This window comes from Notolepis coatsorum, assembly GCF_963971535.1.
Source record: "Notolepis coatsorum genome assembly, contig: SUPER_1_unloc_1, whole genome shotgun sequence".
Taxonomy (NCBI): Eukaryota; Metazoa; Chordata; class Actinopteri; order Aulopiformes; family Paralepididae; genus Notolepis; species Notolepis coatsorum.
In genome coordinates, this window is record NW_028174886.1 from 2,057,964 (window position 1) to 2,076,679 (window position 18,716).

The window sequence follows — 18,716 nt, forward strand, 5'->3', positions numbered from 1 at the left end:
CCCTGGTCAACATCATCAACTCCTCACTAGAATCTGGTCTCGTCCCCTCCTGCTTCAAAACAGCCTCTGTCACTCCCATCCTCAAGAAGCTCGGCCTCGACCCAGACAAGCTAAACAACTACCGTCCGATCTCCAACCTTCCTTTCCTTAGTAAAATCTTGGAAAGAGCAGTGGCCGCCCAACTCCAACAATACATGCCCAACCCATGAGCTCTATGAGCCTTTTCAATCCGGCTTCAGAACTCAACACAGCACAGAGACCGCCCTCATCAAAATCACCAACGACCTCCTCCTTGCAGCTGACTCATTAGCATCCTCATCCTCCTGGACCTTTCTGCAGCCTTTGACACAGTCTCCCATTCCATCCTCCTCAACCGCCTATCCAACAACCTTGGCATCACTGGCTCAGCACTCTCCTGGTTTCAATCCTACCTCACCACCCGGACACAGTTTATCACCATCGGCGATTCCAGTTCCACCCCTGCCCCAGTCAACCAAGGTGTCCCCCAAGGTTCTGTACTATTCACCATCTACATGCTCCCCCCTCGGTCAGATCATCCGCCGCCATGGCCTCAACTTCCACTCCTACGCCAACGACACACAACTCTACCTCCACCAAACCATCCACCCATCTCCCCCACGCTCCCTTGTCAACTGCCTTCATGAAATAAAAACCTGGATGTCATCTAACCTTCTCAAACTCAACAACAATAAAACTGAGCTCATGGTTGTGGCACCCAAGGCCCTGCTCCGGAAGGTTGGGGATCTCACCCTCGACATAGACGGCTGCTCCATCTGCCCTTCCCCAAAGGTCCGCAACCTGGGCGTTATCCTGGACTCTACCCTTTCCTACCAAGCCCATGTCAGTTCCGTCACCAAATCCGCCTTCTTCCATCTCAGAAATATCTCCAGACTTTCACTTTCACTTTACGACTCCACAGCTGAGACCCTCATCCACGCCTTCGTCACCTCCCGCCTGGACTACTGCAACAGGGTCCTGTCCGGGGTCCCAAGCAAAACCCTGGACAGGCTCCAGTATGTTCAAAACTCAGCTGCCAGGGTTCTAACCCGCACCAAACCCTGGCAGCACATCACCCCCACCCTCATTCACCTCCACTGGCTCCCCATCAAATCTTGCATCAGCTACAAAACCCTCCTGCTCACTTACAAATCCCTCCACGCTCTGGCACCTCAGTACCTCACTGACCTCCTCCACCCCCACACTCAGTCACGGTCCCTGCGATCCTCAGACACTGGTCAGCTCTCCATCCCCTGAACCAGACTGCGGACCTTCGGGGACAAAGCTTTCAGTGTGGCAGCTCCCACCCTCTGGAACCCACTCCCCGCAGAACTCTGCAACGCCCCAACTCTGGACTCATTGAAAAAACTGCTCAAAACCCACTTCTTCAACTTGGCCTTTAACCCCTAATTTTTCACTTTTTATGTTGCGTCTGTCCACTATGTTTGTTACTTTTGTTATTTTCCCCCCTATGTAAAGCGACCTTGGGTCTTTTGAAAGGCGCTATATAAAATGAAGCTATTATTATATTATTATTATTATAGGCAGCAAGTTGCAATGTAGCGCTTGCTCAACATGAATAAAGTTGGTGGACAGCGCCTGGTGCTGAAATAGCAGTGGTATGAAATTAAAACACAAGTTCAGTAAGTCATTAAAATGTTATCTTTACTTATATATGACTGTGACGGCAGCACACATGTGAACAGTAACGGTGCAATTAAACGGATGTCAAATCGGAGCAAAGAAAGTTGAATCCGCTTCAAGAAGAAGCACCACATTAGGTATATAAGAATTACAACAAGACATTAACTAAATAAAAAATAACATTTGGCTTTTAACACTCTATAGACACACTGGTTGTGCGGAATGTAGAATAGATAGAGGCGCTTGTCTCTGGTTTTATAATAAAATGGCAAAAAGATATAAAGATATAATGTTAAATCAAATCAAATCAAATTTATTTATAGGGCCCGACAACACACGTTAATGTCCCCATGGGCCGTACAGGTCTTCTTTAAACAAGTCAAGAAGAAAACAACAATAAGTCAAGAACAGAACAAGAACACCATAAGGTCCAAACATTTTTAGATGAATGCAAATAAATGAAAGAATGCAAACACTCCCAGACATACCCCACGCGAAGGTAAGGAAAAACTCACTAAAACCTAACAATAGGGAAAAAAGCTCCACAGGCAGCATGTTCAGTGCAAAACATTTATTATATATAATAATGGAAAGTAGGGGAAAAAATGCTTGTTTTGTTTATTATGCCACCTATGCAGCTTGTTTATTTTTATCCATTGTCTGCCTCTGCCACTAATGTATGTCTTAGTTATATGGTGTCTGTCTATGGAGTTAACATTTTTCACTATTCATTTATTCAAGGTTATTAATAACAGACACGATGTGTCAAGTGACCCCCAAGAAAATGTGTCGCTAGAGCCCTTTAACACATTCAGCGCCAGACCCGGGATAAGTCGGGTTAACTCGCCATCGCTTGAGCGCCAAACCCGAGAAAACCCGGGTTTTAATCGTTATTTCTTTTATTCGCTATATCCATTCATAATTCATCCATCCAGCCTGATGTTATCATTGGGAATGGCTCTGAGTTCGCAAACGGCCAATACCGCCTCCTAACACCTTGCGGCCGGTATTGCACATCATTGGAATCCCTCTGGCTTGGGCTGTACGTCGATCTAAGAAGTCCGGTCCAGGTTTTCCTTCTCCGGCATGAGTAACGTTTATAACACATGGATTGGGGACACTGGAGCACCGTGGATTCATGTGTTTTGGTGGATAACGTTGGACAAACGACCACGATCAATATTTGGAATGGCGATCAGATAATTGGATTCTTCTTTTTGCAGTACATCATAGACGAGGTAAAGACTATATATTATCAATCTTGCGTTGATCCGATGATTTTTTTCCCGCAAACGCAGCGTGTGTCTGTAATGTACTGTGTAATGTATGCCGTTGGTGGCGCTTGAAGCATAGAAACCCCCCGCCCCCCCCCCCCACCCTTTCGTGCATGCATGATGAAACATAATACCGCTAATCTAGCATTGATTTCAGAATGATTCTTGATCCAAGCGAGAAATGGCACGATTTATAAGGAAATGCAGTAAATCTCTGTTTGCCGGAGTTTCCTGGGATTACACAGGATCACTCTAAAACTATACTCATATTCTGGCGCTCCAGTAGCACACCATGTACCGCGCTGCCTCGCGGAACGGCCGACCCGAGTTCGATTCCCGGACCCATCGTTATTTGCCGAATGTCTTCCCCTGCTCTCTCTCCCGTTTCACCCTCACTTCATCTGTCGGTCATGTCTGACCAGGAAAGCGATAAACGCTAAAAAAGTAATCTAAAAAAAGAAAAAAGAAAAAACTATACTCATATTCACCACGGTATAAAACGGAAATGTATCTGTATCCGGAAGAAACTCAACAATCGACGTTGTTATTAGATCCATAGCTATAATATTTAATATAGGTTTAGCACTGCAAACACCGGAACTTATCCCCATTGAACAGAGCGCTGGCACACAACACCCCAACGCCCATAGCGTCCTCTGGCGCTGAACCTGTTAACACTTTGAGCGCCACGCCCGAGATTTTTTTCTTTTTATTAGCGATCTGAAATCATATTGCATCAAGCGAGCCTACCGTTGGATATTCCAGTCACCCCAGGCTCTCAGATGTGAAAAAAGCGCCCCCTATCGTCTCCCAGATGGTAAATCACCCTTTTGGAGTGGACTCAATGAAAGTGAATGGGTTAACGGATTTCTGACTCCACATTTTACGTCTCACTGATGCAGCCGGGGTTACCAGAGTTCATTCTGGAGCCGCTGAGGCGCGCGGATCATGTGTTATACTGTATACACGTTGGATCAATACACTTATCGATTTTTTCGAATGGTGATCAGGAATTGGAATATACCATTTGGATACCATCTGATGTCAGGTAAGGAATCTATGTTATCAGTCTTAGGATAATCAGACTAGTTTTCACGGAGATATAAGCGTTTCCACTATATGTGATATTGCTGTTTCACTGTAAAAGCCATCAGGAAATGAGAGCAGCAATTATCAGCGTGCGGCACGAGCGTGCATGCGCACACATATACTATCGATCATCTAGCGTTTATTTGAAAACGATTCATAAATAGGCCGACAAATGACAACGTTCTGGAATATTCCAGTAAAAGACGATTATCATAGAATGGGTTGCTTTTTCCGCGAAACAGAGTGATTTTCAAAATGCTATCAAACGGAAATGAAGCGATAAAAAAACAATCTGCCTTGCCAATGTTGACTGGAAAATGAGTCTTTGATAAGCGACGGGCAGATTAGACACATAGCCATAATTTAAAACATAGATTAGGCGATATTAAGTTAACATTGGAGCGGATTTGGGCATTCAAGGGACTAATACGGAATTAACCTCTGGCGCTCAAAGTGTTAAAGGGGAACTATTTTACTATTTCTTTCACTATTTGGGCACTTTTACACAATTCCTGTGAGTCTATGGAACACCTCTGTAATATATATATTTTTTTTATTCATTGTTTTGTATTTCTAATCAAGTCCTCAAAAACAGCATTTTTCTACCTCAAGATCTCGAGCCGTTTTGAGCCTGGGCTCCTAAGCAGCAGCGTCTTCGCCTGAACATTATCATGCAGCGGTGTCTCTCTGACATCACATATAGGGCACATGTTCAGATGACTCAGTTCAGTGAGGGTGAATATTGTGAGAGGAGAATTGGAAGAATGCGCCAATATGAGAATTTTGAGACATAGATCATATTAATATAAGTTCACATAGCTAGGAAACAATGCTAAACACTCAAAAAGGCAATTTATAAGATAGTTCCCCTTTAAAGATGGCTAATCAAATGGCGGGATACTAGTAACATAAACACTTACATATATACAGGGATTAAAGCAAAAGAAATGTCTTGACTGAACTTTTTTTCAGGCCAAGTCATATTCTTATTTTAACCTCCACTGTATTTATTTTTTTAATCGTGTTAGTGTTTTAAGGGAGCCTACTTGTAGAGCCTACTCTCCTGACTTGAACACACACCTGGCTTTTTTTGTTTTTTTGCACCATGAACTAAAAGGCTTGTTATCATACAAACAAGGGACTAAACACGTTTAGCAATTATGCCACAACAATGTGGAACGCCCTACCCACAGCTGTAAAAAAAAATTAATCCTATTCCCTACCCACATTCAAAACCGCTCTCAAAGAGCACCTACGGGAGGCTGCAATTCGAAACTGGCCACCATAAATGTCCAAACTCCCCCCCAATGGACAGTCTCCTCCCCACCGTATGTATATATTTTTTACCACCCCCTCCTAATGTACAGTCTCCTCCTCATCATATGTATATATTTACTGTTAGGATCTCTGTGTAACAGTACTGTATATTTGCATATCGTATATGTCACAAATGTAACAGTACTATATACCTGTATCTGTATGTCATGTATGTCCCTATGTCATAAAATGTCATGATGTCATGTATGTTCAGTGGTGAATCCTCCTGGAAGCCAACGGAAGCCAAGCTTCCCCATTATTAAAATATGAATTAATATGAAATATGAAGATTATTATTATTTTTTTAACCCTTTCTCTGCCACGCTTATATCCATCCTTATACCATCCTCTGCCAGCTCTTTTTACTAAACGAAATATGGGTGAGCACCACTTCCGGCCGCTCACTTCCGGTTTTGGCGATTCGCCGATCTGCCACCAGATGGCGGTCTTGAACCGTTGGAGAGTTGAGAGGAGATCAACAGCAAGTCTCAAGTCTCCGTGGGTGAAATATGATTGCCATGACAGATTTTTTAAATATTGATCTCAAAGACGCTGTACGGCGTCATTGGCAGATTAAGCATGGCGAGCAATGACGTCTAAAGTCGTCCTTGGCGATTAAAAGGTTAATAATATTTTTTTTATATAGTTTACAATAATAATAAAAATAAAATCATTATTTTTCATCTGTGTTATAATTTCTTTTTTAATGTCTCCCTCTTCTCCTTCTCACTCTCTTTTTTTTTTTTTTTTATCTTTTTCCCCCTCCATTTTCCTCCGATTTTTCTCCCATCCCAATGTTAGTCGTATGCCAATTCCCAGTCCCTTCCTGGTCGCTGCGCACTTACCCCCCACAGTCAGATCATCTGGGAGAGTGGAGGCTACCACGTGCTTCCTCCGACACACGTCCAGCCAATCACCGCTTCTTTTCACCTGGCAGCGCGGATTCTCATCGAGAGGGCGTAGCGTGTGGGAGGATCACACTATCCCCCTCAAGTCCTATCCGCGCTTAGCAGGCGCCCCGACCGAACTGTAGGAGTCGCTGTTTACAACGACCCGGACCCACCCCGCCAGCTTCTCCCACCCTCTAATACAGCCAATTGTATTAGTGCAGACGGCCAGCCAAGCTGGTGACAACCCCGGAGCTGTGAGCTGGATTCGAACAGGCGAATCCAGCTCACAGCTCCGGGGTTGGTGACGAACGCAATCTCCGCTCGGCCACCTAACCGCCCTCCTTCTCACTCTCTCTAACACACTGTCAGACTCACTGAGGCAGTCACTGCAGCAGAGGAGAGGAGGCAGAGGGGAGGGGTGCCTTTCTCCAGCTTCCACCATGTGATTCATGTATGTGGAGTCCAAAACCAATACTAGCCAATAAGATTCAAGCTTACTAAAGCCCTTCCCACACCTTAAAACGGGTCCGTCAGCAAACTAAGTACTCTGGCCTCTGTAGCCCTGGAGGTGTGGGAAGAGCTTTACTCAGCTCGAATCTTATTAAATCTAGCCCATGGAATAGTATAGCTGTATGTTTACACTTGAAATGTGTATTTTTAATTAGTGTGCATTTTTATTTTGTCACAATATTATTTGGCTTATATATATATATATATATATATATATATATATAAATGATTTTTTTAAATAAAAAAACACTTTTTATTAAAAAATTGGCATCCCCAGTTATTTTACCCACGCGACGCCACTGTGTATGTTGTGTATGTCATAAATGTAACTATGAATTGAAAATGGGGGACCCTGATGTAAACAAACGTCTTTCTCTGGTCTGGTTTCTCTGTGTATTGAGCCGTACTGTATTGTACCCATTTTGTAATCTGTTAAATAAAGTTTTCATTCATTCAAGTTTCCACGCTCATATGGGCTCCGATGAGTATCAGAGGTAGATCAACGTGTGAGAAATAAGTTTTGTTTGGGGTTTGTCTGCTAGAGTAGGCCTAATGCAGGATGTGTTTTCTGACATAGCCTAATGATGTGAATACGTTTCTGCTACTGGATCTACCAGATCCAGAGTGAATGAATGAATGAAAACTTTATTTAACAGATTGCAGAATGGGTACAATACAGTACGGCTCAATACACCCAATTGTTAAGGGGATGCAGACCAGAGAAAGACTTTCATCTTGTTTACATCAGGGTCCCCCATTTTCAATTCATAGTGACATTTATGACATACACAACATACATGACATCATGACATTTATGGCATAGGGACATACATGACATACAGGTATATAGTACGGTTACATTTGTGACATATACGATATGCAAATATACAGCACTGTTACCCATAGATCCTGACAGTATATACATATGATGGGGAGGAGACTGTACATTAGGAGGGGGCGGGTGGGTGGGAGAGAAATATACACACGGTGGGGAGAAGAAATATACATACGGTGGGGAGAAAATATATACATACATAAATATACATACGGTGGGGAGGAGACTGTCTACAGATACACCCGTGTGATGTTGCTACGACAAATGTGTTGTTTCTGTTTTTCTTTTTGACAGTTGCGGCACACGGAACAAGTTAACAACTCACCACTACAGCCCCCAGTAGCCTAGCCAGTCTCTTGAAACACCGCTATCTTCAAACTTCCACTCGAAACTTTCTTGTTAGGTGGTCCCGCTCATCCTTTTTGTCTGAGAAAACCGTGGTGGGTTTTCTTTTTAGCGGCCGGCTTACTCCTTCCATTTAACGTTATTAAGCTAACGTTAGCTAATCGGTATAGCAGGCGTGCACAACGTTACAGTGCAAGCAGGTACATAAGCAGGTGGTGGATGTGACGTCGGTAAACAAGGAGAGATTGACGTGCAAGGGCTGCAAAAAAGGCAACTGTCGTAAGACCAAAACACACCGCAGTTTTAATTATTTTACATGACTATTTTGTTACCCGCCATGTGGCGGACAGACCTCTCATAATGTCACTCGCCAAACCTAAAACCTGCCAGCCATTGGCGCTTGGCGGGTGCTTGTGTTGTTCCCAGCCTACAAATCATATTATACCAGGTAGCCAATTGACGGAAATCCATCTCAAGACGGAGCGCTTTAATCCCTGTATATATATATCATATAAACCAATGATCAGTATATCGGTCAGGCTCTGGTTATTAATAACTAATACTAACTACTAACTTGTAAGTCATTCAAAAGACAGAAAAAAATAAAGAAGGAACAATGGAAAGAAAGGAACTTGAGATGAGATGGAGCAGAGCTACGTACCCAACATATTTGTACCCAGAGAAGGCCAGCAGGTCGATGGTGGTCAGGTCGGTGTTGACTGTTACCAGATAGAGAGACAACAACACCGCCAACACCTCCATCACCAACCACACAAACGCTGAACTAGCCTGGACACCCAGCAACTCTGGAGAAAACCTGGAGGAGGGAGGAGAGGAGTGCAGAGGAGAGGAGAGGAGATGAGGAGAGCAGAGGAGAGGATGATAAGATGAGAAAACAGGAGAGAGGAGAGGATGAGAAGACAGGAGAGGAGAGGATGAGAAGACAGGAGAGAGGAGGAGAGCAGATGAGAGGATGAGAAGACAGGAGAGGAGAGGATGAGAAGACAGGAGAGGAGAGGATGAGAAGACAGGAGAGAGGAGGAGAGGAGAGGATGAGAAGACAGGAGAGCAGATGAGAGGATGAGGAGACAGGACAGCAGAGGAGAGGAGAGAGGAGGAGAGGATGAGAAGACAGGAGAGAGGAGAGGGGATGATGAGAAGACAGGAGAGATAAGAGGAGAGGATGAGAAGACATGAGAGATAAGAGGATGAGAAGACAGGAGAGATAAGAGGAGAGGATGAGAAGACAGGAGAGATAAGAGGATGAGAAGACAGGAGATAAGAGGATGAGAAGACAGGAGAGAGGAGGAGAGGACAGGAGAGCAGAGGAGAGGAGAGGATGAGAAGACAGGAGAGATAAGAGGATGAGAAGACAGGACAGCAGAGGAGAGGAGAAAGCAATGAATTAGCTTTGATGAATCAATTAGATGTGCTTTTTAGAGCCAGGAACACTACTACCTACATTTATTTAATTAATTAGATGAATGGAGTGCTGGAAATAAATAATTCAAATTCGAGTTTTACTTTTATATTTTACAATTACAATTTTACAATTGTATACTACTTTCTTTGCAAAAGGCGTAACAAACATGTTCTGTAGATTCAAGGAAGTTGTATAAAATTGTTGAGGAAATACAAAATATGTTTAATGTAAATATATCTCACAGTCAACTAGTTTTCCCACCATGTAAGCCTACGTCTGAGACCTTGTAGGCCCACATTCCTCTTCACATGGTAAAAAACTAGTCAACCTAAAAGCAAACTAGTTGGTACAGACGAGGGAACATGGCTGGTCATCTCTGGCGCCACCTGGTGGACTTTTAAAAGCAGAAAATGTTATGGTAGATTAAAGCAGAGGTCGCTTTCACACCAGAGCTGTTTGGTCCGGACTATCGGACCAGAATTCGATAGTCCGCTTTTTTGGGTTTGTGTGAATGCGCAGTCGAACTCTAGTGCGGACCAAACACGCAAACTCTGGTCCGCCAAAAAACATAGGTCTCGGTTCGCTTCATCGGACCAAACATGGACCAAATATAGGAAGTCACCTGATAAACTGTGCATCTTGGGTAGAAGGAAGAAAAAAACACTGCGGCTTATTATTATTATTACCGCGGCGCGCGGCATTCACTGCAAAACAAGCACACTGTACACATATGGGCAGAAGACCGAATAAAACAGCTGCTTGTGGGCACTCACAAAAACAACGAGGTGTGCAAGTTGTTTAGCGAGAGGATGGCGGTAATGGGTTATAATCGAACGATGGATCAATGCCATGTCTCTGCTACTATCACGCTTCTTGCACCGTTTGTGTTTGCGCGGATTTCACTTCCTGAAGGGGAGGGATTTCCACTCTCCATTGTGTCGAATAGACGAGCGCCCTTTTCGACCATGTGACATTGTTCAGATAGTTTGGTGCGCTTGACAAATTGCAATGTGAATGCAGACGAACCAAATGAAAAATGCAACAATGTTGCAACTTCACCACCAGAACCGCACAGAGTCCAACAAAACTATATGTGAAAGCACCCTAAGAGGGGTCCTTGTGAAAATCAAATCCAACGTGTGTGTATATGTATATACATATATATGTATTAGGGATGTCCGATAAAAAGGGGTAAAAAGATAAAGTAAAAAAAATAACGGGAATGTATGGATGGACATTTTTTTTCTTTTTCACATCTTGAACGATAGATACTCGATGTCAAATGGGCCATAGTATTGCATCCATAGCTATAATATAGAATATAGTTATAGCCCTGCAAACAAGGTGACCGACCCCATTGGTTTAATGCGAGGCAGCACATAGTCATTCATATCCCGTTCCCAGCGTGGCAGAAAAGGGTTAAGGGACAAAAGGTAATTGGACAATTGGCTGCTCAGCTGTTCCACGGCCAAATGTGTGTTATTGTCCCATTATTTCATTTACAAGGAGCGGATAAAAGGCCTAGAGTTTCAAGTACCGAGCTCTTTGAACTGCTGCGGTCAGGCAAGCGATACCGGAGTCTCATGGCAAGCACGGAGAGACTCAGAAGAAGCTTCTATCCCCAGGCCATCAGGCTGCTAAATGACAATAACACAATGCAACAACCATCAAATGCACTCACAGCACACACATCCACACTCACTTTAAACAAACAACTCACTGCAGCACCCACTTTACCCACTTTAGAACACCTAAACACACTTTATATTTATTGGTAAATAATTTGCACTACAACCCATACCTCATTACACCTTACTGTAAATTGTACCTCATCCCATCTCTGCTTTGCACTGTATAGTATATTGTATTGTAACTCAGTTACTTCTACTCTGCATTGTACATTGTATATATGTATATACTGAACACTTTTGTCCACGTACTTGACTTCTATTTTATACTTGCTATACTTATTTTATACTTATCTATTTTTGTCTAGCACAGTCTCTGGAGCGTAACAGAAAGAAGCATTTTGTATAAAAGTATTCTGTACTTCTGTATGACAACTAATAAAGAAACTTGAACTTGAAGTGTGGTATTTGCATTTGGAATCTGTTGCTGTCAACTCTCACTATGAGGTCAAAAGAGCGGCCGCTATCACTGAAGCAAGCCATCATTAGGCTGAAGGTTTGGTACATTCTTAAAAAGAAAAAACACACTGGTGAGCTCACAACACCAAAAGCCCCGGATGACCACGGAAAACAACTAGTGGATGACTGGTGAAAAAAAAACAGTTGGCCAGATCAAGAACACTCCAGGAGGTAGGCGTGTCTGAGAAGTCAAGAGAAGACTTCACCAGAGTGAATACAGATGAAGATGTAAACCATTGGTGAGCCTCAAAAACGGGAAGACCATATTAGAGTTTGCCAAAGAACATCTAAAAAAGCCTGTACAGTTCTGGAACAACATCCTATGGACAGATGAGACAAAGATCAACTTGTACCAGAATGATGGGAAGAGTATGGAGAAGGAAAGGAACTGCTCATGATCCAAAGCACATCACTTCATCAGTGAAGCGTGGTGGTCGTAGTGCTCATATACCACTTCATCAGTGAAGCGTGGTGGTCGTAGTGCTCATATTCAGCCAACTTCTTCAGAACTCATTGGACGGAGCTTCACAGTGCAGATGGACAATGATCCGAAGCAAACTGCAAAAGCAACCAACGAGTTTTTTTAAAGCAAAGTGGAATGGTATGCAATGGTCAAGTCAATCACCTGACCTGAATCCAATTGAATAATAATAATAATTTCTTAGATTTATATAGTGCCTTTCAGGAAACCGAAGGCGCTTAACAGAAGAGGGGGACAAACTAAGGGGAAGGAAATCAGAGGGACAATTGGGTAAAGGAGGGATGTCATTAATACATTTGAGTATTAATACACATTAAGTCATTCATACATTTGGTGAAGAGGTGAGATTTGAGTAGTGATTTGAAGGAGTCCAGGGAGGTAGCGTTGAGGATGTTTGGAGGGAGTGAGTTCCAGAGGGTGGGTGCGGCAACATAGAAGGCTTTGGGACCAACAAGTGTGCAGGTTGGTGGTGGGGATGGAGAGGAGACCGGAGTCAGAGGACCGCAGCCTCCGGGGCGGGATGGAGGGATGGAGGAGGTCCGCTAGGCAGTGGCGGCCCGTACTATCTACTGTTGGGTGGTCGCAGGGGGTTCACGTTAGGTTGAGTTGAAAATGTAATGTTAATAAATGCTCTGGAGCAATCTCTCTCTCTGTCTCTCGGATCAATCCAATAAAATAATTAACACATGTATATGTTGTCATTTTAAACAACTCACCATTCATTCATTCATACATTATGCATCAGCAGCAGCGAAATTAATGTTATAGTTCACAACACAGCAGCGCGTTTTGAAGCGCTATTATCATCTCAGCAAGGCAGCACCGTCAATACTTTCCGTAGCCGCATTTCTCGGAGACACAGGAACACAGCATCGCTGTGTTAAGAGAGCGAGAGAGAGAGAGAGAGAGAGAGAGAGAGAGACTCACTGTTTAGTTTAAACATCCAGGGCAGGAGGGCTTGATAAAGTGTATAATCCACTGTCCCACAGTCCCAGTCCAGACTGTTGATGTATATCCAGACCACTGTCCAGACTGCATCCGCCATAGTATAGCTTCTTGTTAGCCAAGTGTTAGCTTAGCACCACACAACACAAGTACTGTGATGATTTCTTTGCCCATTTCCGCGTCGAACAGACTGCAAACTACCTGCCGTTCTATTGCCATGCTCTAAGACAAACTCTAACCTTAACCAACTTTGAAAGAGTGCCTAAGCTTAACCGTCGAAAGAACTTGCCGTCACGCTCTAAGACAAACTCTAACGTTGCTTGTCCTTAACCTACTTCGAACGAAGAGTGGCTTAACCAGTGTAGAAACTGGCGTCGGCCATTCAGAGAGCGTCTCCGCGAAATGCGGCTACGGAGAAAAAAACTGACGTCGGCCAATCAGAGAGCGTCTTCGCGAAATGCGGCTACGGAAATTAAAAAAACTGCTAAGGCTGCTTGCCTAGACCGCTTCAAATCGCGCCCGGCTTCCATCATAATACATCATATTTCAACGCACAGCGCGTTACGCACTGATTGGCTGCGACGGATACAGCGATGAAACACAGGTCCGCTAGGTACTGGGGGGCAGGGAGTGAAGGGATGTAGGGATGGAGGTCAGCTAGGTACCAGGGGGGCAGGGGAGTGAAGGGATGTAGGGATGGAGGAGGTCCGCTAGGTACTGGGGGGCAGAGAGTGAAGGGATGTAGGGGGTCCGCTAGGTACCGGGGGGCAGGGAGTGAAGGGATGTAGGGATGGAGGAGGTCCACTAGGTACCGGGGGGCAAGGGAGTGAAGGGATGTAGGGATGGAGGAGGTCAGCTAGGTACCAGGGAGTGAAGGGATGTAGGGATGGAGGAGGTCAGCTAGGTACCAGGGAGTGAAGGGATGTAGGGATGGAGGAGGTCAGCTAGGTACCAGGGAGTGAAGGGATGTAGGGATGGAGGTCAGCTAGGTACCGGGGGGCATGGAGTGAAGGGATGTAGGGATGGAGGAGGTCCGCTAGGTACCGGGGGGCATGGAGTGAAGGCATGTAGGTGATGAGGAGGATCTTAAAGTTGATGTGGGACTTGACTGGAAGCCAGTGGAGGTGGGTGGGGGTGATGTGGTGCCAGGACTTGGTGCGGGTGAGAACCCTGGCAGCTGAGCTCTGGACATACTGCAGCCTGTTCAGGGCGTTGCTGGGTAGCCCTGCATGGACTGAGCTTGAGTAGTCCAGACAGGAGGGGATGAGTCCAGACAGGAGGGGATGAGTCCAGACAGGAGGGGATGAAGGAGGGGATGAGTCCAGACAGGAGGGGATGAAGGAGGGGATGAGTCCAGACAGGAGGGGATGAGTCCAGACAGGAGGGGATGAAGGAGGGGATGAGTCCAGACAGGAGGGGATGAGTCCAGACAGGAGGGGATGAGTCCAGACAGGAGGGGATGAAGGAGGGGATGAGTCCAGACAGGAGGGGATGAGTCCAGACAGGAGGGGATGAGTCCAGACAGGAGGGGATGAGTCCAGACAGGAGGGGATGAGTCCAGACAGGATGGGATGAGTCCAGGAGGGGATGAGTCCAGACAGAGGGGATGAGGGAGGGGATGAGTCCAGATGGATGAAGGAAGGGATGAGTCCAGATGGATGAAGGAGGGGATGAGTCCAGATGGATGAGGGAGGGGATGAGTCCAGATGGATGAAGGAAGGGATGAGTCCAGATGGATGAAGGAGGGGATGAGTCCAGACAGGAGGGGATGAGTCCAGACAGGAGGGGATGAGTCCAGACAGGAGGGGATGAGTCCAGACAGGATGGGATGAGTCCAGGAGGGGATGAGTCCAGACAGAGGGGATGAGGGAGGGGATGAGTCCAGATGGATGAAGGAAGGGATGAGTCCAGATGGATGAAGGAGGGGATGAGTCCAGATGGATGAGGGAGGGGATGAGTCCAGATGGATGAAGGAAGGGATGAGTCCAGATGGATGAGGGAGGGGATGAGTCCAGATGGATGAAGGAGGGGATGAGTCCAGATGGATGAAGGAGGGGATGAGTCCAGATGGATGAAGGAGGGGATGAGTCCAGATGGATGAAGGAAGGGATGAGTCCAGATGGATGAAGGAGGGGATGAGTCCAGATGGATGAAGGAAGGGATGAGTCCAGATGGATGAGGGAGGGGATGAGTCCAGATGGATGAAGGAAGGGATGAGTCCAGATGGATGAGGGAGGGGATGAGTCCAGATGGATGAAGGAGGGGATGAGTCCAGATGGATGAAGGAGGGGATGAGTCCAGATGGATGAAGGAGGGGATGAAGGAGGGGATGAGTCCAGATGGATGAAGGAGGGGATGAGTCCAGATGGATGAAGGAGGGGATGAGTCCAGATGGATGAAGGAGGGGATGAGTCCAGATGGATGAAGGAGGGGATGAAGGAGGGGATGAGTCCAGATGGATGAGTCCAGATGGATGGAGGAGGGGATGAGTCCAGATGGATGAAGGAGGGGATGAGTCCAGATGGATGAAGGAAGGGATGAGTCCAGATGGATGAGTCCAGATGGATGAAGGAGGGGATGAGTCCAGATGGATGAAGGAGGTGATGAAGGAGGGGATGAGTCCAGATGGATGAAGGAGGGGATGAGTCCGGGATGAGGGGGGGGGAGGAGGGGGAGGTGCTGTGGGGAAGAGGAGAGGAGGGGGAGGTGCTGTGGGGGGGAGAGGAGAGGAGGGGGAGGTGCTGTGGGGGGAGAGTAGAGGAGAGGAGGGGGAGGTGCTGTGGGGGGAGGAGAGGAGGGGGAGTTGCTGTGGGGGGGAGGAGAGGAGGGGGAGGTGCTGTGGGGGAGAGGAGAGGAGGGGGAGATGCTGTGGGGGGAGAGGAGAGGAGGGGGAGGTGCTGTGGGGGGAGGAGGAGAGGAGGGGGAGGTGCTGTGGGGGAGAGTAGAGGAGAGGAGGGGGAGGTGCTGTGGGGGAGAGGAGAGGAGGGGGAGGTGCTGTGGGGGAGAGTAGAGGAGAGGAGGGGGAGGTGCTGTGGGGGGAGAGGAGAGGAGGTGCTGTGGGGGAGAGGAGAGGAGGTGCTGTGGGGGAGGAGGAGAGGAGGGGGAGGTGCTGTGGGGGGGAGGGGGAAGTGCTGTGGGGGAGAGGAGAGGAGGGGGAGGTGCTGTGGGGGGGAGGAGAGGAGGGGGAGGTGCTGTGGGGGGAGAGGAGAGGAGGTGCTGTGGGGGAGGAGGAGAGGAGGGGGAGGTGCTGTGGGGGAGAGGAGAGGAGGTGCTGTGGGGGAGGAGGAGAGGAGGGGGAGGTGCTGTGGGGGAGAGGAGAGGAGGTGCTGTGGGGGAGGAGGAGAGGAGGGGGAGGTGCTGTGGGGGAGAGGAGAGGAGGTGCTGTGGGGGAGGAAGAGAGGAGGGGGAGGTGCTGTGGGGGGAGGGGGAAGTGCTGTGGGGGAGAGGAGAGGAGGGGGAGGTGCTGTGGGGGGGAGGAGAGGAGGGGGAGGTGCTGTGGGGGGAGAGGAGAGGAGGGGGAGGTGCTGTGGGGGGGGGAGAGGAGGGGGAGGTGCTGTGGGGGGAAAGGAGGGGGGTCGGTGCTGTGGGGGGGGGGGGGAGACGCTGTCTTAAAACTTGAAGGTACCCTGCCCAAAGTGAGTAGGTGCTGGCAGGTGCAGTAGAGGCACCAGACCAAACCCAGTGTCTGGTGATGTCTATGGGTTCCAGACTTCAGTCATCGACTACAAAGGATTTGCAACCAAGTATTATTTAAAATTATAATTTTCTTTATAGATTGTTAGTTTGTCCAATTACTTTTGGTCCCTTAACTCATTGGTGGCCAATAACGAGTATACTCGTCTTTCGCCGCCAACGCTTGAGCGCCAATAACGAGTATAATAATTTTTGGATCCTTTGATATTTTTCCTTTGATCCCCATTCTAAACACTCAGCCGGAGCTCCCTAGGTCTCTCTGGCTCATCTGCCTACGTTGGAATTGCTATGACGATCGAATCTCACCAGGTGGCAGTATCGCCTACCTTTTGAACTGGGGATATCACTTGTCCCCAGTACTGAGTTTACCTCCGGCTCTTTCCGCCTAGGAGTGGATCACAACATAGCAATCGGTGGAAGATTTGGTGCCTCAGAGCTATTATTTCCCGTATGGTAGCCATGCCCAATATACACCAGTAATTGCGATCGCCATGGGATCGACTGGGATTTATTCATTTTGGAGTACTTTCTGACTGAGGTAAGGTCTATCTTAGGTAATTTTTTTTTACGTAAAACATGCTTCTGTACCGATCACAGTGTCGTGTTTTACCGGACGTAAAACATGCTCGACAAACACGATCGCAGTTTCAAGTTAAAACGACCCCCCCATATGTGAAGACACATATGCACATGGTATATACATTTGATTTGGAAGTATTTGGGGTTTCAGGCTATCAACCAGAACGATTTGGGCATATTGCATATAACGCGTCACACTGGATTATTTTGGAAAGGGGCGATGTTTAGCGTGTAATAGCGCACAAACTACAGTATGTAGAAATGAACTGATTAGTCAGTGATGGACTATGGACTATGAACAATGCCTGTCAAATAAGCCATACTATTGTCTCCATAGCTATGATACAGAACACACGATGGGTCTGCAAACATCGCTGAAATGGTCAATAACGCTGGCGCCATTGAGTACAGATGGGGAAAGAGGGTGGCGCCCAATGAGTTAAAAAGGGGGTGCACATGTAGAAACTGCTGTAATTCCTAAACAGTTCACCTGATTTGGATGTAAATACCCACAAATGAAAGCTGAAAGTCTGCGCTTAAAGCACATCTTGATTGTTTCATTTCATGTCCATTGTGATGGTGTACAGAGCGCAAATTGTGTTAACCTCTTAAGCCCGACGAGACTAGTACCGGTCCCAAAATGACATCACGTCATAAATCAATCTCTCCAGACAGTTTGACAAAAGTATCTTTTTATTATTCAAACGTATTCAAGTATAAATATCATAACCATGTTACAACAGCAGTTATAATGTATATTATCATCAATATGTTAGTTTACCAATAGGTTAAAGTGTTATTAGATAGATTTTCATTTTCGTTTTACTGTTGTTTATTTCGCGAAAGTCTGCCATTTTGGACAATTTTAACATTGGTAATTGTAGTTTTGCAAATGGTAGCCAAATGGTTGTTAATGTCCAAATATTTATGGACTTAACTGTATGTATATATATTCAAACGTGAACTGGACTTCCTTATGTGCATGTCGGCTCAGTCATTGGTATGTTTTGAATTACAAGGCCATTCTTCGTATGGTTCAGATTTATTTATCGTCTCTTTTAAATTTGAATGGTAGAAATTACAATCTCCGTTCGAAGGATTTATGCACTTTGCTGTTCCCAATGTCCGAACAAAATGGGAAAGAAGGCGTTTAGGTTTTCCGCACCTACTGCATGGAACAATCTCCAGTCCGATCTGAAGATCCAAAGCTTGGTAACACTAAATGTATTAAAGGAAAACTCCAACATTTTGGGAAATTAGCTTATTTAACATCTTCCCTGGAGTTAGACAAGAAGATACATACCTTTTTTGTCTCTGTGCGTGCATTTAGCTTTGGGAACAGTCGCTCCGTTAGCGTAGCTTAGCTTCATCACTGGAAGTGGGGGAGGACAATAGCCTGACGTTCCCTTACAGTGTATACAGTCACCAAATACACTCCAAATACAACTCCAAAACGTTCATGTAAACATGTTGTGACCTGTGTATTTACCACGTGGAGAAATAAAAACGTTTTACGTTTTCTAAGC

The 18,716-nt window shown here is 46.1% G+C and overlaps 1 protein-coding gene across 1 annotated transcript in view; it reads right to left on the reverse strand.

The window, feature by feature from the left end:
- The window catches only part of yif1b (Yip1 interacting factor homolog B), a 74,657-nt gene that overhangs the window by 4,743 nt on the left and 51,198 nt on the right, over window positions 1-18,716 (reverse strand). Inside the window, exon 6 of the mRNA XM_084338485.1 lies at window positions 8,584-8,739. Within this exon, the coding sequence (XP_084194611.1) occupies window positions 8,584-8,739 (156 nt within the window). The remainder of the gene's footprint in view (window positions 1-8,583; window positions 8,740-18,716) is intronic.